We start from the raw sequence: 21172 nt of genomic DNA on the forward strand, positions 1-21172 counted from the left end.
ACAAAGACCACCATTAGACTCCCCGTGACGAGCTGCATCGAATGGATACCCATTTTATGCAAAAATATCAACTTTGAAATTTGACCTAATTTGACCTGACCTTGACCTGACCTTCACCAAAACGTGACCTAGGCTGGCCCCAAAGGCTGCCTAACCCACATAATCGCATTTATCATGTAAAATGGACCATAAAACATGTATCACACGACACATTCATATTGTGACCCCGGTGACCTGACCTCGCTGTGACCTGACCTGGTATCAGTGACCTCAGATAGCAAAGTATGTGTTTGACGAACAATATACCATCGATGGTTTTCAATAAATTACCAATTTACTCGATTTCACAGCACATTTCTTGAATTGCCTGTGAACGGTGAAAATCTGACCTTTGATCTGACCTGTGACGTCATCGGTTTGACCTAGGTCAATGAAATTTGGTCACAAGGTAGTTCCCGGGTAGGGCTATCAAACGCCGTTTGAATTTTGAAAATCGGCCGGTAACTTTCCGAGATCTTAGGGGGGGGGGCCGAAACGGCCCCCCCCCCTACGGGTGGTAGGGTCCGCCGGTAGCCCTACGGGGCGCGGGTTAAAGGGACCCTCCCACCTTCAAAAAAGTTAATGAATTGGCATAAAAGTGATGTAGCGTGAATCACAAAGAGCGAAAATGAACATCTACCAAATTTTACCGGAAAATATTCACCCGTTTTCGAGATATAAGACTTTTATTTTTGTTTACTTTTTGGGAAATCCGCTGTTTCTATGACGTCACATAAAGGTTTTCTTTACGTCGGCATTTGGAAGCAATAGTTTGGTATCAAAGTGCGACAGATATTGCGCGAATGACGCGTTTATCTTAACAAGGTCAATATATGATGGCCAATAAAGGATTCCAGGACAATTCTTATGGCATTTCTTCGTATCGCAATTCTTCGTCTGCAAATCTTCGTCAGGGCATTTATTCGTACCTATCGCATTACTTTGTCTCGCACCAGGGTATATGAAAAACGGCTCGCATTTCTTCTTCAACGCAAATATATGCAAGAGTAAGCATTGAGGGACAAATAAATGCACCGACGAAGATTTGTAGACGAAGAAATGCGGACGAAAAATTGTGCTACGAAGAAATGTCATGCGAGGATTCGTTCGGGTACCATGACGGTGATTTCAAAGTCAAGGTTCACAGCTGATCTGCTAAATCAAGCCAAGAATCCAAACTATCAAAAAACTATAAATATTTGTTTGTCTGTCACAGAGGTCTCAAGCAATATAAGGTTGACATATGTTGAATCAAAAATCTACTGCCACAACTCACATCTCCTGCCTTAGTTTATCATTGTTGTTTTAACTTGCTTTCAAGAGAAACAGAAGGCAGAAGCCAGTATCTGATATCACTTCAGATGATTGTTTCAAGATCTGAGTTCAAATGGAAATAAAAGCAAGCTCAAGATGAAACAGGGATTATTGCTGTTAAAGTAGTTTGGCCATGATACAACAAGCACATAAATCATTAGCCAAATCAAATACTGGTTGGTTTGTCAAGATGTTTGTTGTCTGTCGTCTGTCGAGCTGCTATGAACACTGAACGCTCTCACTCTTACTTTAAAGATAGTAGTTTAAGTTGAATGGTAGTGAGCTGTAATTAGACAAAGCAGCTATTCAGTGCTCACATCAAGCCAGGCTAGGAAATGGCATCAACTGTGGTGGGAGGAAGCAGGTTCGGCAGCCCTATGTTGTAAACTTCTGTTATGCCTTGTGTTTGATCAACTGATGTTTTCTGCTCTGTTTTGTGCAGTGATAGTAGCAGGTAACTGCATGCTTGTCAAATTATGTGAATAAACGAAATCATAACATTGCATTTTTCTCTCCATGCAAGGAACAAGTAAGATGTTGTAGAAAATGTAATAGAGGGCTGCATTGCTGATTTTGCACTTTATCAGAGCTTTATTTAGAATTGCTTTCCTGAAAGCTACACACAGGCCACAGTGCTGAAATTCACAATGTCATAGCTTTTGGCAGAAAAAAGAAAAGACTTACCCAGGTAAAATTGGCTGAAAGTATGGCAGAGCAGGTCTTGATGCGTATGCCCATCCGTGTGCTTGCCGAAGCCGAACTGACTGCAACACATTTAACTCTGACCCACCATGGTGGCTGGCATATCCTGAACTTTCACCACTCTAAACAAGACAACTTTCAGCCCTCAGCATTGTATTAAAACACTGTACAAAACACTCAAAATTTGTTTCAGTGCCATCCACAGACAACATCAGTCGCCATTCACCAGGCCAGTAAAAACAGAATAGATAATAGCTTCAAACCCATGTAGTCAGAGTTACTAGGTCTGCACCTCAAAACAAAATCCAGGTGACAATGACATTCACCACGCCAGTAAAAAACAGGTACTTAGGTAACATAACAGCTTCAAATCTGGTAACATGTTGGTCGGACTTTACGCTACCATATTTACATGGAATAATATGATACCAAACAATAGTGCAACCATTCTGGATAACAAAAGTGTATGATAGAATTAATTTAGAAAACTTTGGCAGCATGATTTACGAGCACAGGCAGGTGTTACCTACCAGCCTTCTCAATGCTCGTAAAACCAACATTGTAGTTTTGATTTTACCTTACATGATAACACACTTGGCTGCAATGGCACATTTAATTTAATACTGTGAAAAGACCAGTTATAACCACTTCACAAGCACAATTGCACCTCATGCCGACATCCTTTTCCAAAGACAGTCAGCAGCGTCTTTCGTCAAAACTGGATGATCAATCCCCTTTCAACTGTAAACATCAAAAATATTTCTTCATGGTGTGATCTCCATATGGAAACCTTGCAGGAAAAGAATTAATGTCAATTGTCAGCTCTTCAAAATTTCTTTGGACTTTAACTTGGAGTACCATATCCAGTTTGCTTTGATATTTTGTTTTTTATTCCATGTTGAAGTTGAACACCAAGCTCCAGATATAGCAGGCAGCTTGATCATCTTCGGCCTTGGTATAATATCAGTCCAAGTTCCAGTGGTGGGTATCTTCTAATATTCAAATTAAAATGAAAAGCAATAGGCTTTCTCAGCGCCGACGACGGATTTCACGTTGATAAAAAAGGGAGCTCAAGGTCAGCAAAACTCGGGTTCAAGGAATGGCGGGCGTTGAAATGACTGCTGACGTCATCAAGAAACCGCTAATGGTTAAGAGATAGGGACTAAGCTGGTCCCACCCTGCAAGTAAAGGGAAGAAATTTCTTGAACACCATAAAGCTGCGGGGGTTGCGACCAGGATAAATGGTGGTTTCTGAGCCTGGCCGCAAACTTGGCTATCTCAACTCAAAACTAATGTTAAGGTGGGATGGTCCCTTTAAGGAAAATAGAGGAGTGATTTGATAAATGCGTTACTGTAACGGGTTTGGACAGAATTGCAAAATGCATTGGCTCCGTTAATTTATGCAGGGTAATCGTGACGCTGATCCGATCCCCTCATACCCCACCAATGTCACGAGATCACGGGCACATCCCGACCTAGCCTCGCACAGCTTACATCTGTTATCTCCTCATTTCACGCGCGCTACGTACATGGCTCCATGTGTAGGTATGGCTTGCAACGCTCCACGTCTCTGCTGGGTTCCGCCCCACTTGATAACGGATGTCGCTGCTCCTTCCGGGGTGCGGTGGTTGGCTGACGCCAGATGACGTCATCGGGGTGTCGACCGGTCCCCAGCTTGCCCCCGTCCTCCCGTCCTGCCCCCTTCCCGCTCCGATCCCGCTCCCGTTGGTGGTAGAGGGACTTCGTCTGCTGGGTGACGACCGGATGCGTTGAATATTTCATGGGGTGAAGGGGCGGGGCCGGGGGATATCTTCTCCGTGCAATTTGCTCCGATGGGTGGAGCACGAGCAAAGTGGTCGTTACGTTCAAAAATTGTCCTTACCTTGTGCTAGAGTGATTCCTTGACGGTAGTATTTGCATAAATGCATTGTTTTCAGTCATTATAGCAGAGCTTTATGCATATAGATATGCGGTTCATGGTTTATTCATTGTTCAGCGCATTTTGTTTACACGTATGAAATCACTGAAAGGTTGTTAATCGTTTTTAGTATTATTTTGAAGAGTGGGTAAGAATTATAGGTTGCTGGTGTTTAAGTCGAGACTTTCCAGGTGATCAGGTATGTACCTGTTTCAGGTTTAGTTGAAAAGGTGATGGTGTGGTGTTAAAGCAAAACAAGTCAGCGCATTTTGCCCAAACGCTTGCTCAGAAGTTAGACACTGATCTACAGCCATCGATACTCCTTAAAGTCATTGCCATCATGTAATCGTAAACTGTAGGTAATATCCAACCCAGAACCACCCACTGGAGTGTCGGACTCCTGGTGATTTATTCCCAGCAGGCCTGTTCTAATCACGGGATGTTTATAAACCTCAGCAGCTGTTAGTGGGCGCGGGTCACCAGCCGACCAGTCGGTCTCCTTTTATCCGTCCTTCTCCACATAGCGGCGCGGTCGGCACACTGACAACCTTGGACGCGCAAAACCTAAGCAACAAACCGCCGGCGACAAAAACCGTAAACCGGCGAACTGTTGTCCCCAATGACGTCACGGGATTTTCTTGTGATGTTAAATCCGTAGTGACATTGGTTGGGTAGAGCTAGTGCCTGTTCGCTATTATCGAAACTCTGCCTTTCACGGAGGCATCTTGTCTCGCCAATCAATTGGTGCTACTGCAGTCTGTTGCAGGTAGTCTTGGGGTAAGCCCGAGATCCGGTTTGTGGAAGATGTTAACAGTCTCCCTCCCTCCGTTCACGCAAGAGCTGATTCATGGTGCTTCCTCTGGGCTCCATTCTTGGCGCTATTCCATCCATCATTTGACTACAGCTTCTCATTCTGTCTGCTGTCATGAATTGAAGTTGTAGTCGTCATTCTGCTTATAAGCAGATTAATATAACGCGCCTTGTCACCAGTGACAATAGCGTGGCGTCGCAAGGGACGTGTTTTACCTCCCCTCTGTTGACCGCGCGGTGCGTGTTTTGTGGCGACTGTCGAATTTCGACCAATCAGTGGCTCGATTGGTGCCCAATCAGCAGCTGATTGGTGGGCGGCAGCCTCGTCCTGTTCGAGTGCAGACTACCCAACAACGCGCTCGTCAAACTTTTCATTTGCTGCTGCGGCTGGTTGGATGACTAAAGGCGATGTGTCTTCGAATGCAGAGATCGAGCGGATGGTGTTTTCTGATTCGAAATGGCCACTAAATACCCTAGCTTATAAACTTTGAAAATCCATTCGCTTAGATGTTCGTCGTTTTTCTGAGACAGGCCATCTCCTATGCTTTTTTAAGAGGGAGCGGTACAAAGAGGCGCATCCCACCAGAGAGGACGCCTTTCGCCCACCTACCCGGCACACCCGGAAGTTCGCCCGCCTGTGTAACCCTACCCGCTCAGCTCAGCGGCTGGGCTGGCCACCGACCCATGCCAGTCGGACCGCCGGCCGTGCGCCGCTGTCTGTTTATCCTAATTCATGGGAGCTGCAGTGTTTACTCCGCCAATGCTCTGTCGGGGCTTAGTGAGCTGGTTCGAGCCCACACAGGGTGCTGGGAAGGCGCAGAACTTCAGCGGGTCACATGGCGTGGTTAGGTGCTGTTGGTGATGATTGAGGGGTGGTGGTATGCCGTAGCCCCTTGAATATCATAAACGATCACATATCGCCCTCGGAGTGGTACGTGAGTCAACAGCAACAAGAAATCCATTACGGTCATGAAATCACATCAGCTGCAACGCCTTTAAGCGCAAAGACACCGCCCTCGCGCCCTCAAATGGTCGCGCCATCGTATGTTGATCTTTGCACAGGTGTGGGCGGCACTCACGGGAGTGGCATTTGCGGTCTCGCCTGGCTGGAGTCGAGTCGGGTGGAGTGCCTCCAGACATTAGCTCTGCATTGGATACCGGTTTTCAGCCTCGCAGCACCGCCGGCTCGTCTGATTCCTGTCTCGTGCAAGCTCGTCGTTTGGCCTTCCGGCGGCGGATTTCCGACGGTCGCCATCGCGTGCTCTCGCTGGACCTGAGGGGATTATCGGTGCGGTGCAGTAGGCCCGATCCTGCCGATCATCCCAGCTCGTATGCGTTCGAGCCTTGACCTGGCGAGCGGCATTAGTGAGGCGCTATCTGCGATCGCATCTGGATCAGACTAGTCCTAGCTGTCGCTCCCAGGCCAGGGACACGCCAGGATTGGGGCGGACCGGCGGGGACTGTCTGCCGAGCCTCAGGGACGCGTCAGTCGGGTATTTCAGCGACGGGCGTGACCGAAAGTTCGGCGCACCTAGAGCCACACATGGGACGCGTGCCGACCCACCCTGACACACCGGTGGAGATGTGGTGCCGATAGCTGCTCTTGGGGGACACCGACTGTGCGCTGACCCGAGCGCCACGGCCTGGGGTGTCCGAGTCGGGGAGGGGGAACGTTCCGTCACTGCGAGGAAGATTGAATGGTGGAGCGATCTCGACAGGGCGCCTCGCGGAGGGGTGATCTCACGAGTCTCACACCCCGCTGTTCATGCCGTGAACTTGCCCTAACGGAGAAGACACGAGGCATCACGACGGGCATCTCTCACACTTCACACAACGCGTCGCGTTTGCCACATCCGCCGCACGAAGCCATCTGCATATCTGGCGCAGCGGTTACCAACGCGGCGCGGACGTGCCTCGAATTCGGGCCCGCCCGTCGCCGGCGGCGCCGTACATACTGCCAGCTGCGATGACGGCGGCGCCCGATGGCGACAGAAATGGCACACTGGTGCGCCGGCGATCGCCGCAAAGCGTCTCAATCGTGGCGTGACCGTTTTCCCAGCCGCCGCCGCTGCCGTTGGCCGGAACGACGGCAGTGCAGCTAGCCGGAGGGCTGCCTGGTCCAGCCGTCTTGGTGATGCATGTGGGGGACGTTATGGCACATATCGTGTCTAACTGATCTCGGTCATCGGTTCAACCATGACTGGACCATCGGGTCGAATGAACTGAACAAACCGGACTATGTCACGACAGTCCGGTCCGGCACGGGTCAGTCCAGAGTCCAGACCCGCTGCGGTCACGGTTGACATACCCTCATGAACCCTTACAAGCGTTCATGAGACGCTGCAGTGCGCTGCGGACGGTGTGGTGGACGATGGACCGGATTCTGTCCCGTTGGACTGTCATGAACGCAGCTCATGACTCTGCGCCTTTTTCGCCGCCGTATATAGTCGCCGGTATATGAGCGATGGTGGGTAGTCATGCTGTTTGAAACGCCGCCTCGAATTTTTGCTGTGAGGCTGCAATGACACTCGGTGGAAGCCACATGAGACTCGATGGGTTTGAGCTCTCAACTCAACCCGTGCTGTGCAATATGCAATTGTGCTGCATCTAGGGTCATTTCTCTCGCGGCGGGAGTGGGTCTGATGACCTTTCTCTCCCCTGCGTTTGCTCTCTGGTCACCCCCCACCCCACCCGACCCGTTTGACCCAGCTCGGCACCGCGCGGGGTCCGGCTGGGTGGTCCGATCGGCCCGCTCTGTTGGCCGCCGGGTGGGTGGGGACGTGTTTGCGCTGGCCGGTCCCTCTGTTGGACGGACGTGACCGAGGGACTCTGACCGACGCACCTCCCGGGTCAGACACGATACAGCACCGCGGGGTAGAGGTCTCGCCGCTCTCACAGCTCCCGTGCAGTTTGTGGTCGGGCAGATGAAATATTGCTCACTCTCTGAAATTTACCACTATTGCGGTGGTTGCAGTGAGTTGCCTGTTGAAAAAATCTGCTTGATTTTAGAAGGGCTTGAATATTATTTGTATTTTTTCCCCTCCGTCTCTCCGTCGCGTCGGTTGGTCACGTGGGATCTTCTCGATATCCGGTCAGTTCAGGCGTCGTCTTGCCCCCGTCCGGCCTCCACCATCCGCCCGTCGGCCCGTCCTTCCTTCCTCCCGACATTGTCTCGGCCTTTATCGGGAGCAGTCCGACTCCGACGGTTGACCTGCGGATGTCGGTGACCTCACTGCGTTGGTGGGAGGTTGGCTGTGGCGATAATGCCGTCCGGTCCAAACTCCGCCGGCGTCGCTGCTACTGCCGCTGACACTGCTGCCACTGAGCTCACAGAAGCTCCCCGTCCCCGCTTGCAGAGAAACCGGCCCTCTCATGGTCGGCCATCATCGGCTGCTAATCCCCGAACAAGGCACCTGTCAAGCGGAGAGGTTCGGAGAGCTTATGCAACCCGGTATTGAGTGAGCGCACCATCAATCACCCCACCTGTGAGCAAGTCCCGTCGCGCCGACGCGACTTTCCACGCCCCTTCAGCCCCTCAACGGCAGCGCTCGCTTTGAAGGTGCTTGATGAGCTGGTATGAATGATATCTTTGACCAGCACAACTGGGTTACTGTAACTTCCTGTCGACGGTTCCAACCATGATGAATTGCTCTTTGGGCTGGCGCTGACGGGTCTGCTGACACTGTGCGTCGGTTTGTGTGCGTTGGATTCGTCTACCGGTGCGGTAGGCGTCTAGTGCGTGTGGTCCGGCACGGGAAGTAGACGATTTCGGCGCGCCCAGGGACGACAGAAATAGCACGGTCAGTCAGTCGGCGAGTCGGGCGTCCGTCGGATGACGGAAGTAGTGTCAGGAGTGACTGCGATGGGGAGGGAGGGGCTCGCGAGGCGATTTGTCACTGTCGTCTACCCATGGCAGCTGAGGCCAGACGGTAAATGGACGATGATTTTTCTGATGAATGGATGTAGTGTAGTCATGGACCCATGTTTAAATATGAACATAAGATAATAATTGAATTGTTGTCCTTATCTTATGGAATAACATTTACTTCCATCTTTGATGCCCGATTATTTAAGGCATCCACAAGCTTAGCACTCATCCATAAGTCGCATAGCTTTCTAAGTCGGTGTGAACGATGGGGAACCCTGGCGACTTCTAAACCACTCTCGCCCTCACCTGAGCTGTGATACCGTGTACCGGCCGTCCAGTCCCTGCAGCTGTCCCGTGATACAGGTCCGCGCGGCTCAGCCCTCCCGGAAGCCGAGCTAGCCCGGAACTGTGGCGGTCCTCCGGCTCCCTGTCCCCGCTCTGTACGGCTGTCCCATACTGGGCCACCGGGCTCTCCGTGGGAACAATTGGAGGCCACGGCTGAGGCGAGCGGTGCCGTTTGAACATGGGAACTTACTGCGAAATCGGGGAATAGTTGGTAGCTCACAAACCGCAGTTACAGTAATGCTATTATAATCGCCATATAATTGAATAACCGGAAATGTAAAACCTCTCAGGCATTCCTTAATATTGTAAGCTGGTATTCATTTCAATCTCTTGCACCTCTCTGCCCCGTAGAATGGAAGATAAGCAGTGCTCCTTGATGGACGACCGGGAAAGGAGTGCGTCGGACCCCATAGGGGGAGGCGCCAGTCGTATAGTGGCACTAACTTCCGTCGGCGCCACGCCCCGTCGCTGTCTGCCGCGTTCCCCGCCTGTGTGCCGCGCCGCCTCTCACGCCGTCGCCTCCCCCGTCTGCCGCCTCTGCATGCCTCCGTCGCCTCTGTGGCGCCTGCCGCCGCCTCCTCTCCTGCCTGCCGCCGTCTCCTCTCCTGCCTGCTGCCGTCTCCTCTCCTGCCTGCCGCCGTTTCCTCTCCCGCCCGCCGCCGTCCCCTCTCCCGCCCGCCGCCGTCACCTCCGCGTCTCCCGCCGCCTCTCCCGCCTGCCACTGTCACCTCCGCCTCACAGCGGTGACATGTGTTTGGCATCGACGCTGAGATGGTGAGACGGCACGCGGAAACCCGACTGTGGGGTGGTCCCTACCCTGGGGGCAGTGAAAATCTTACGTGGCACTTACGGAAATGCTTGTCATTCGTTATGTTCCCATGGGCCGTGGTGATGAGCTTTTGAAAGTAATTGGCACACATATTGTATGCCTTTTACTATATCAATGTGCTCACACTTTCCGTTTTGCTTCCCTAACTTTGTTTAATCTATATGCGTGTCTGTCCAGGTCACGTCACTGGCCAATGGTCATGCTCGTAACTCCGAGCAGTGACCATCACTTTGAGCTCACGGTCAGCGATTCTTCTGGGGTGGCCGGTGCGGCGCGGCCTCGGACACGCTCTATATCCCTGGCCAGCGAGTCGTGCAGAATCAGATGGGCGACACCAGGCCGCTGCCCGCCGCCCGCTGACCGCTGTCCGCTGTCCGCTCTGCAACGGATGGGACAAGGTTCAGTGCTAGCAGGAGCGAGAGGCGTAATATAAACTATAGCCGACTGTCGCGGCTCGGTCCTCTGTGGGAAGAGTTTGACTGAAAGGCTGAGTGGTCTCAGGCCAGCATACTGGTGATGGACTTTTATAAGAGGGCTTCGGTGAAAGTGTGTTAAGTGTAAACTGAGGACGAATGATAGGTTTTTTCTTTGCAGGCTACAATCCTGAATGTCCACTGCAACCTCAGCAGTTTTGCTTATCCATACGAATTTTCGTATGATCAGAGTCATATAACCTTAGTGCAGACCATTCGCGACATTTTAATAACATTTGCAATTGCAATATCTCTTCCTTAACAATCTCAGGCACAATCTCTGGTGAATGCAAGGAAGCTCCCCTTAAGTTCGCCATTTGTGGCACCTTTTTCATTCCTATGCTGTGACATGCGGACACAATTCACTTCTCCGTAAATTCACACCGTCCACAAGCTCGCAGCAGTTGCTGAGTCCATCCTCCCGTCGCGTCCTGAGAAGCAGAGGTGGCGAGGGAGGCGGCGGCAAAGTGGCGTCGGTTTTTGCTCAGCCGGCCGTCCGACATCAGCAGCGGGGGGCCAGGTGGCTTGGCATTCTTTCTAATGAGCACAGCGCCATCCCTGACCTCCCGAGCGGGCGCCGACAGTGCGAGCAGATGGGCCGTCCCGAGTCGACTCCCGAGTGAGCACGGGAAGCGCGCCTCGCCCTACTACACCGCCTCAGAGAATCCCCCTCGCAGGAGATCAGGTGTGGCCCGCAGCCGGAGCTCCGAGCTCGCCGGGTCGGTCATTTAGGTCAGGTGGTGCTCGGCTCCTCAGGTGGTCTCTCGGGTTTCGGTTCGCCTGCCAGCGCTCGTCTTCTTGTATCCGATCAGAGGTTTGCTCTATGGTGTGGACGGACCAGGTGATACGACTGGGCGATTGCATTGCATCGGGTTGGAGCCAGGCCAGCTTCGTATATTGCAAGACTTCCAGTTGTTGGCACCGCCTGTTTTTTTGCTCTGCTTAGTTGGTCGCAAGGGCCTGGATGACGTAATGTTACGTGATGTTACATTGTGTTGCGTGACATCACGGAATAGTGTCCTTCCAGGCTATGGCTTCTGCTTTAGCGCTAGAGAAGACCGAGAAGACGAATCTGGATGGACGTAGCACAGAGGTCTATGACGTATCTCGAGACACCACACCACTCCCTGGACCCTGATAGCTGATGACGTAATTTCCGCTCCATGGTCGGCTATGGTGTGACTTGGCACGGCTAGGCGCGGCACCAGTCGTGCCGTCCTGGACGGTTTCCCAGCGTTCCGTCTCATTCTGTAGCGTTTCACGGACACCATAGCACGGCGTGAGTTCCACGCCGTGCACTAAATTACATTCCGCGCGTCTCCCGCCGTGCGTTTCCACGTCTGCGTGTCATTCTGCGAGCCCGACGTCCATCATGTTCATGACTCACGCGCTCGTCTCAGGGCTCACGTCTCAGTCAGCGCATCTCATACCTTGCGTCTAACTCCATGCGTCGGGGATCGTGTGTTTACCTCCCCGTCTCACGCTGTGTCGTGATGAGTCGTCGTCCGTCGCTGGTCCGCTGTGCCGGGTCGTATGTCAGCCTCCTCCCGTCCCAGCTGGTTCCACTCCGGTGCGCGGCGGGATTCCGCCGGCTGCCACGCGCGCAGAGGCAGGGGGTAGACGAGTGCGTTATGTGCGCCGTCCGAGCGACACGCACGGCAGTATTTCTTCCTGGGCAGTGCTTGAGGTGGGCTAGTTCGGTCTGCTGATCATCCGGTCCGGTTCGGAGAACACGCTGAACAGAACACACCTGGTCAACTTTTGTTTGACATTGTAGAATATTGATTCTTACTCTGATATACTCGTAAGTTACATTAGGCCATCACTACATTTTCATCATTTGGTGAATTGAAGGGAGCTTTATTTCCAGAATCAACTCACAAATCATGGCTGTGGCCGAGTACCAAGTGTTCTGTCTACGACCTGTTTATCCTTAATTTATTATCAATTTCTTGGCAATCTCGCAAAAACGACAAGCTCTCATATCTTTCACCTAGCCGATAATTTTGGTAGTTAAATATCTTTAAAATGATTTAGGTATTCGTTTGGCGGCCTCCGTTTCAGGTCCCAACGATTTAGACTCGCATCATCAGATCCAGTGCTTGCGATTGCTGACAGCTAGCAGGCAAAATAAACTTTGATATTCATGCGGATTCGTCACGTTCAGCCACCGCCGTTGCTGCCTGCGGTACCGCTGTCCAATACGGCGCCCCTGGTGACGTCATTACTCCACATGACGTCACCGCGCCGCTGGCCACCCGCTGAATGGGCGGCGGCGGCGGCGTGGCTTGAAAATAGCCGCAGACGGCGCTACGCGGTGGTCGGGTGGGGAGCGCGCTGTTCGAGGTGGCAAGACAGCGTGGTGATCTGGGAGAGGTATAGTGAGGTGGGCTGGGGTCTTGTGTGTTCCCCCGTCCCTCTGAGCTGGAACCGTCCGCCGTCCGATCACACGTGACAGTGAAATAACCGTCCACTCCGCGCGGTGCAGCAGCGAGGTCAAGCGGGGTCAGTGAGGTCAGACGCCGCGGTCAAGTGCAGTCTGTGGTGAGAGGTCATGAACACGTGCTTTCCGTCACCGGCGGCGATGGTCGGTGGTGGTAGTGGCAAGGAACGCCGCGGGGAGCGAATTTCGCCGCCGAAGCTGGACGTCATTCAGGACCTGGATCTCTACTACATCAAACAACTGGCACACAACAACAAGGTAATGCACGATCCACCCACTGCCTGCCCACGGGAGGTCTCCGGGACCCCGGGAGCGACGAAGCAGTTTGATTGACGGTCCATGATCGGCCTTCGGTGGACGCTTTCACCAGTCGGGACCGGGGCGCGCGCTGGGGAAAAATTGGAGAGCCGTTAGGCCGGCTGTGGGGTGGCCGGGCTGGTGGCGAACTGTGCAGGAAACTTAGCTGCTCTGGGTGCGGTGACGACGCGCCGGACCGATTTGTTGGCCCTCCTGTTTGTCGGTGGGTCCGGGTTCGGACGTGGCGCTGCCTGGTGGACGTTGACATTTGGCTGTGCAAATATTTGCAGTCATCGTGCTTGCTTGTTTTAAAAATACTGACCGGCTGGGGTAATTGAATGGCTGGTGGTTTGTTAATTAGGTGGGGAGCAAAAATACTATGACAGGTTTGATGAATGTTTGTTGAAACCAGTGAAAAAGTTTGCTGGCAATCATTTCGAATCACTGCATTTTGAACGTTTTTGCTTCGGTTACAAGCTGGTGGAATATAGATATTAAATTGTTATTTGACTTTGCAGACCCTAAACAAACATTAGATTTATATCGCTTGTCTTAAATTTCCTTTTTAGAGCTACACATTGAAATATGATGTTAGGGCGTAGACTGGAGGAAACACATTGATCACACACTGGGCGGCGAATGGTTACAAAATAAGTGCAGATTAAGTGCAGATTTGGTGCAGACCGGTCAAGGCCAGCTGCGAGCCGAGCCGTCAGCCCAGTCAGACGTGGCGTGGGCGGGTACCACTGTTTACCCCGTCTGGCTGTTTGTTTGGGTGACACGCGCCGCTGCGGGCGCCCCCGCGCCCTCCTCACCAACCCCAGGCAACGAGCATGTCTCTGACAACCGTGTCTGTCTGTCTGTGCGCGCGTACCGGTGTGGTCGTGCGTGTGTGTGCGTGTGTGAGTGCGTTCGTTTGTGGTGAGGTGGATGGTGTGCGGGTGTGAGTCGATAGGGTGAGCCAGTGAAGTGTGATGGGACGCGTGCGATGTGTGACCCGCTGAACGGGGTCAGACGTGACTGGTGACACCACTGATTGTCTGCTCACGTGTCAACTCGACTTTGGGTAAACACCGTCACGCACGGATCCAGCGTTCACGTCACGCTCCTAGGCACATTTGTTGTCTTCCGCCCGCCCCATCCTCAGCCTTTCATGTCCTCGACGGAGTACCCTTCTCGCGGCTGGGCTGTATTGTTCCCGACGTCGCGTCGTCTCGAGTCGTTCCACGGACTGGGTCGGCCTGTTTTCCTGCAAAGTCATCGCTGCCATCACCGCGAACAGTTAGTCGCTCCCGCGCCGCAACCGTCGCGGTCAGGTGTGTGATCTTACACCGTCTAGCCACAGAATAGCGATATGTTCCATCGTCACGCCTTTCCTCTTGTTCCGCTGTTCAGTCCCACTTCACAGTCACGCCAACAGATGTTGGAAAATCAACAGGTGGTAAAAAAAATCGGTCAGTGGGGAAGCCGGCTCAAAATCCGACTCTGTTCGGGGTTTGTGGGCTGCTCGTCAGGGTCCATCTTTCGCTCGTCACTGTGCTGCAGGGACCGACCTCGAGTCCTTGAGTGCACGCCTGCAAGCCATAAGCGCTGACGAAGAGATCCCAGATGGGCCTGTGCGTGCAGCTGTGCGTAAAATATGCTAATGGCTGCCGTCAGACGAGTGATAAGAGAGTGAGATGACTCTTTCATTTTGACCCTTCGTGTGCGAGTCCCCTTCAACTGTCTGAACTACACCTTGACGTGTCATCATTATAAACTTCTAATGGAACCCTTTGTTTGACCTCTTGGGACAGGGGTCTTCCCTAAGCTGCGTTTGAGATCACCTTAGTTAAACTGTTTTGGTGAGAACTGAGATGTGGACGCGCTTTGTTAAACTCGGCGAGAGAGCTGGCACACTCGTGTGAGTTATAGATCTCCGCTAAATTTAAACTCAAGAGGTGAGTCTCCAGTGCCCGACCTTGAGTAGCGGCCCCTGGATATATATCGGGTGTCTTCCGTCCTGGCTTTCAGGAGGTTCTATTTCAGTAGCTGTGGTCTTGGCTCACGACTGTGGTGATGCCAGACCTATTCTCGCGCTCCCACTCTCCCCAGCTCCCCATACTCTCTCCACCCCTCTTTCCATCCTCTTTGCGCCACTCTGTTGTCCCCTCCCTTTCCTGTCCTTGATCTCCTCACACATTTGACAGCCCTCTACATCCTGTCTGTTCATTTCCTTCTTGTGGCTTGTCTCGACCTCCCTTCCTATTTGTCATTTTTTCGTGTGTTACATCTTGTATAGGGCATCTCTGCGTCCTCACAAATTGTCCTTTACATTATCTCTACACGAAGGTTAGGGTCGGGTGTCACGGACCTCGTCTACGTCACGCTTTCTCGTTACTACATCGCATTCGTGACTCCAAACTGAGCCGCGGCTCGTTTCGGAGATGGCCATCCGTCATACCATGCCGTAAAGGGGCGACTGAGACACCCGGGAAGACAGACACACTCCGTGAAGTCTGCCTGTTGAGAAACCCGCACAGGATGTGAAATGCAGTCGTGTTTGCGGCGGAAAGGTGCGTCTCGGTCTGTCTCAATCTCGTCATCTCCAGGGAGAGGTTGGAAGGAGTGTAGCGAATTCGTGACTCACCTTGCACATATCGCCACACCCTCGAACGCTCGACCTCCCGTTCAGTTCGTAGGGCGGCACCCAGTACCGCTGTGTCGGGACCGGGAGGCGTGAATCATTCGTGGCCAGCCGCTCCCCACGGATCTGCAGGCTTCCTCGCTACGATTGGCCATGGATAGTCCATGAGCCGTGACGCCAAAGTGCTGGCGATGGCCGTAAAAATGTTGATACGGTCCGAGGCGATAAAATAAATTTTCAATCGGCACTTAACCACACCACCAATGTGTTCGTGACGTTGTTAAACTCTATAGAGAATGGCTGATGCTTTTTATCACTGTTGTTCCAATAGTTGAACTATTTCTGTGACCATTATCTGCTGAGCGTTCTTCCATTTTGGCAACAGACTAAACCCATAACCTACCACAGGGATAGCGTTGCTTTCAAATACATCTGCACAAATCCATGTAATCGTTGCAAGTGTCCACGAAATCTGTCTCGTGCAGCGATTACAACTGGCACAAGCCGTAACAATTCCAGTTACGATGTCATCCGAGCTAGTTGAGACCATTTACCCGTTTAAACCCATGAGCATCATCATCACGCATCGCAGCAGTCACTGCGGATGTCCCTCCCATGATCGTAAACAGAGGACGGAGGAACAGAAATCTCATGGAGATGTTGAACGTCTCCACTTCCCATTTAGACCTCTACCGGATTTAGCCTCGCCCGCGACCAATCCTAGATGAGAATTACGCTCTGCACGGGTGCGCCAGGCCAGGTAGGTAGTCTTGTAACTCCTGTTGCCTTGTAAATTGTAATGCAGGATGCGCCGTGTCGGACCCCTTTCCGTGATGATGTTTCCTGTGCCGACGCGGCCCTGACAGGTGTGACAAAGTGTGCTCACCTCGCGACGACAGCTCCAATCTCGCACACAAGATGAAGTGGTGCGTTCGTTATCTCTCTCAGACGCAACGGTCGGTGAATGTCGCGTGTGAGGAGAAGTTCTGTTCCGCTTCCTCATAAAAACGGTACACTGATCTTATCTTGAACGCGTAACTGTATTCTCTCCATCTAGCCGTCGTCGGCTTTTAGCGACACGTGATGTTATGGTGTCTGACATCGCGACAATGTCCCGTATGCGGCGATCGAAGTGTATCTCTGGTTCGGACACGGATCCTGGCTGCTGGTGTCAGTCCGCGACAAATCTGACGTCTGTAACGCGCCGAGACCGCCGCTCTCCGACGGAAGTGCTGCCGCGCCCGCCTTACGAGTGGGTGGAGACCCGGCCATAATGTTTAGCGGAAGACGTGAGCTACAGCCGCCGCTACCGCCCCCGCCCCCGCCCGTGGCGGATCCGCCCCGAACTGCCGCCCTGCCGTCCGCCCGCTGCTCCGCCACTGCCGCCCGCTGTGTCGAAGCAATGCGAGCCATGACCTCAGTGTTCGGTCGGGTCACAGCTGGCAGTAATGGCTCCCTGTGATCTGTACGACAGGTGGCGGTCTGGCTGTTACGGGACTGCTGCACCGCTCTGCTCTGTCTGTATCTGTGATCGCCTATTACGGTCCCGCTGTGTGGCTCGGCACTGTCTCGATCTGTGCCAATGGCTACTGTGACCTGTATCGGCCCGGACGGTCGGAGTGGGCCACCGTCTGCTAGGGGATGGGCAGAGTTTTATAGCTGCCCTCGAGCGGTGTCGCCGGCTGGCGCGGCTGGGAACCAGACAGGGATGGTATGGATGTGTGGCGTGGGACAAAAGGCGAAACGCTGCCGTGTAGATAGGCAAACGCAGTGCCAGGAATTGGCGCGGTGTAGAATGGTGGGAAGGCACGTATTCGCGGACACGAGATGACTAAGGTTTTCGCCGTATGTTCCATCATCGAGTAGCAATAAGCACCAAGCAGATTGATGTGGCGTTGTTTAAATTTGTTGCACGACGCAACGGATATAGATAGATGCTTGTGACTAGAGTGAAGCTCATACGCCTCGCCAGTTTCCCAAAGCGACTGATTTGCGAGTTGAAAACGGCCAAGCTGTTGCAGGGCTGCTGTTGCTCTTACGCGGGTCTTGTGCCTTCCGTGCAAAGTGTTATCTTCCTTAGGCATCACAAGTGCCGCATAATGTGCATTGTGCAGCTTTGTGTAAGAACTCCTGATAACACCCAGTTTTCTTAGCCACAATTGTGCGTGTGCTCTACGGTGCACTCTGCACACTCATAGTGCACTGTGCACACTGGTGCACGCCTGGCAGTGCACGCACTGAACTCTGTGCACACCGGACGCCGTCCTTCCCGCCTGGCGAGCATCTCTGACGCGCGGGACCGCGTGATAGATGTCCCGGCTGAATGTCTGACCGCGAGGCTCCTCTGCATCAGCATAACATGAATTCAGCCGGCCCGGCCCACTGGTTGAATTCATTAGCACGCCAGCGCTGGGCGGGGCGGGTGCTGAACTGGGCGCTGGGCGGGCGTTGAGCTGAGCTGAGATCGGTGTGGAGCGAACGAAGGAGCGGACTCTGGAGCCTCACTTGTGTCTCGCCGTTTGGCTCTCGTTTTGTGCCTGAGTTTCATGGTATCCGCTGATAATCACGGGCATCGTAAGCAGGTGTTGAACCAGACCACCATTTCGATAATTAACCCCCGCCCAGCTGGGGGTCCTGGATTTCCACGCCCTGCTGGGGGGGGGGGTGTTTGAACACCCCCCCCCTTCTAACTCGGCTCCTGGGCCACGTAGCGATACGCGGAAGGCGGCGTTCGAAAGAGCGTCAAAAATAATGAGGAAATCACTTCGGTGAATTTTTTGGTCAGGTCAAAGGTCAGGTCACCAGAGATACATTCCACGATAGATCGACCAAAGCCGTACACCCTCATATTTTATTTTTTGCTTAAAATTGGTCTAATGGGTTGTTATGGGCGGGGAAGCCAGCTGTGCCAAGGATTTTTTTCTTCGAACACCGGTTTCCGAGATATAGCCTCAGGCAATTCCTCGAGGTCACGCTGCAACCCTATGTTTGGCGGCTTATAACTTAGAAACTATTGGTTTTCAATGGTAAAAACTTCATACGGTTCAACTTGCAATCAACCAGCGAACGTTTTGGCTATCTCGGATTTTCGATTTTTGAAAATTTTGATCACGTGACATCTTGATCTTTTTTTTCGAAGAGTGACCTTGATATTTTCCCAACTGAAAGTCGCAATTTTGTCTGATGACGATTAAAGCCTTATCAATTGTCATTCATATGCGACAATAAAAAAGTGGCTTTCGGCCTGCATTGACCTGAGATCAGGTCATTTTTATGACCTGTCCATTATTACGAGCGGGAGCGACAGCGAGATCTCGAGACTAAAGCAAGATAGCGACAAGTGGTAAACGATACAGGATTCACACGGATAAGGTCTACAATTTTTACTGTGGTCATTTTCAGGTCAGGTCAAAGATGACGTCACAGGGGTAAAAAGGAAGTCAAAATGGTTTTGGCTGTACCTTTTGATCTAATAAAGAAAGAGACGTAGAATAGGCACCAATCCGTTTGCTTTTGCCTAGCGCCAGTTCGTTTTGAATTTCGATACCGATGACCTGAGGTCAGGTCAATTTCTTGACCACCCCATTATACCTAAGTCAATTGGGGAAAAATCAGCTCCCTTATTTTTACACTTAAACGCGTCGGAATTGCCTAATATACCATGAGTGACTCCATATGCGACTAGCTTTGACTACCTTGAGACCTTGTTTGCTCTTGGTCAACTGTGACGTTGCTGTTGGGTCATGTGACGTCATTAAAGGTCACCAAATGTTTTTTGCTAATAACTCCTTACATGTTTGAGATACAGCCGCGCGGATAGGCTCATTGTGTTCAGCTCGTCAAGGCCCATCGAATGATATATATGATGACCTTAAGGTCACGTGACCTAAGGTCAACTTTTGACCTTGACCTTTCGAGGTCAACATACACATGTTTCGATGCGGATCGACGAGAGGATCACGATGGTGCTATTAGTTTGTTCCTAGCTGGGATACTTCGAAAGTTATTCGAGAAAAACTTCATATATATGTAGTGCCGCCATTTAGACTTTCTTTTTACCCCTGTGACGTCATCTTTGACCTGACCTGAAAATGACTTGAGTAAAAATTGTAGACCTTATCCATGTGTACCCTGTACCGTTTACCGCTTGTCGCTATCTTGCTTTGTTCTCGAGATCTCGCTGTCGCTCCCGCTCGTAATAATGGACAGGTCATAAAAATGACCTGACCTGAGGTCAACGCAGGCCGAAAGCCACTTTTTTATTATCGCATATGAATGAAAATTGATAAGGCTTTAATCGTCATCAGACAAAATTACGACTTTCAGTTGGGAAAATATCAAGGTCACTCTTCGAAAAAAAGATCAAGATGTCACGTGATCAAAATTTTCAAAAATCGAAAATCCGAGATAGCCAAAACGTTCGCTGGATGATTGCAAGTTGAACCATATCAAGTTTTTACCATAGAAAACCAATAGTTTCTGAGTTATAAGCCGCCAAACATAGGGTTGCAGCGTGACCTCCAGGAACTGCCCGAGGCTATATCTCGGAAACCGTTGTTCGAAGAAAAAAATCCTTGGCACAGCTGGGTTCCCCGCCCATCACAACCCATTAGACCAATTTTTAGCAAAAAATAAAATATGCGGGTGAAAATTTTAAGTTTTTTTTTTTTTTGTCGATCTATCGTGGAATGCCCCAGTAGGTCATTGAAGGCAAAATTTCGCCGATTTCCAGGTCGAATGTCGACAATTTCCAAGAAGCCAACGCATAACTCGGGAACCAATAGAGCTACAGCGCCGCGGAAAAGCGCATTCGATAGCCCTATTAACGCCCTTTCTGAATAATTTTCTCAGATTTGACCTAACGTCAACGGTTTTGCCTGCAGGGGGCAAAAACTGCAAAAATAGCCGATTTTTTTTCGGAAACAGTTTTTGTGCAATAACTTTTGACCCAAGCCTTGTACGAGCTTACTTTTACCGGCATCGTGTTCCTCTCGTCAAGACGCATCGAATGAGCTATAACTTGACCTTGAAAGGTCAACTTGAAAATTTGACCTCAGGTCAAGGTCATGACCTGACCAGAAAGGGTCATGTTGCATATCAGTCGATCCGTATCGTCGAGCTGAACACATCTAAGGCGTTTTCATCGCTCTAGCATGCCTCTATCAAAAGTTATTTGCGAAAAACTGTTAGATACCATTCGTGACGTAAGATGACCTCAGGGCATAAACAGGGGTCACGGACACCATTTTCATGTTCAGTGTGTCTAAACCACTTGTAATTCAGTGTTTGGGAGTGTTTATAATGTCTTTCGTCCAAAAGAGGCGCATTTCAATTTTCTCCCATTGACTTGTAATGGGGAGGTCGCAAAATTGACCTGACCTTAGGTCATCGATATCAAAATTCTGAGATATACATTTTGTACATGCTATTGCTCTTAGCAATCGCTGAAAGTTTCAATGCGATCGGTCACTCGTTGTAGCTATGACAGACATTGAAACTTTTTATGAG

The 21172-nt window shown here is 51.4% G+C and overlaps 1 protein-coding gene across 3 annotated transcripts in view; it reads left to right on the forward strand.

Annotated features, from left to right (window-relative positions):
- LOC122382872 (rhotekin-like) overlaps window positions 1-21172 on the forward strand; it is a 94543-nt gene that overhangs the window by 38094 nt on the left and 35277 nt on the right. Inside the window, exon 1 of one of the 3 annotated variants that reach the window (XM_043368732.1) lies at window positions 12615-12999. The exons of the other annotated variants lie outside the window; for them this stretch is intronic. Coding sequence (XP_043224667.1) covers window positions 12853-12999 — 147 coding nt within the window. The 5' untranslated portion in view covers window positions 12615-12852. Of the gene's footprint in view, window positions 1-12614; window positions 13000-21172 lie in introns of those variants that run through there. 3 annotated transcript variants of the gene reach the window in all.

Source organism: Amphibalanus amphitrite, unplaced genomic scaffold (genome assembly GCF_019059575.1).
Source record: "Amphibalanus amphitrite isolate SeventyFive unplaced genomic scaffold, NRLGWU_Aamphi_draft 000149F_arrow, whole genome shotgun sequence".
Classification (NCBI taxonomy): domain Eukaryota; kingdom Metazoa; phylum Arthropoda; class Thecostraca; order Balanomorpha; family Balanidae; genus Amphibalanus; species Amphibalanus amphitrite.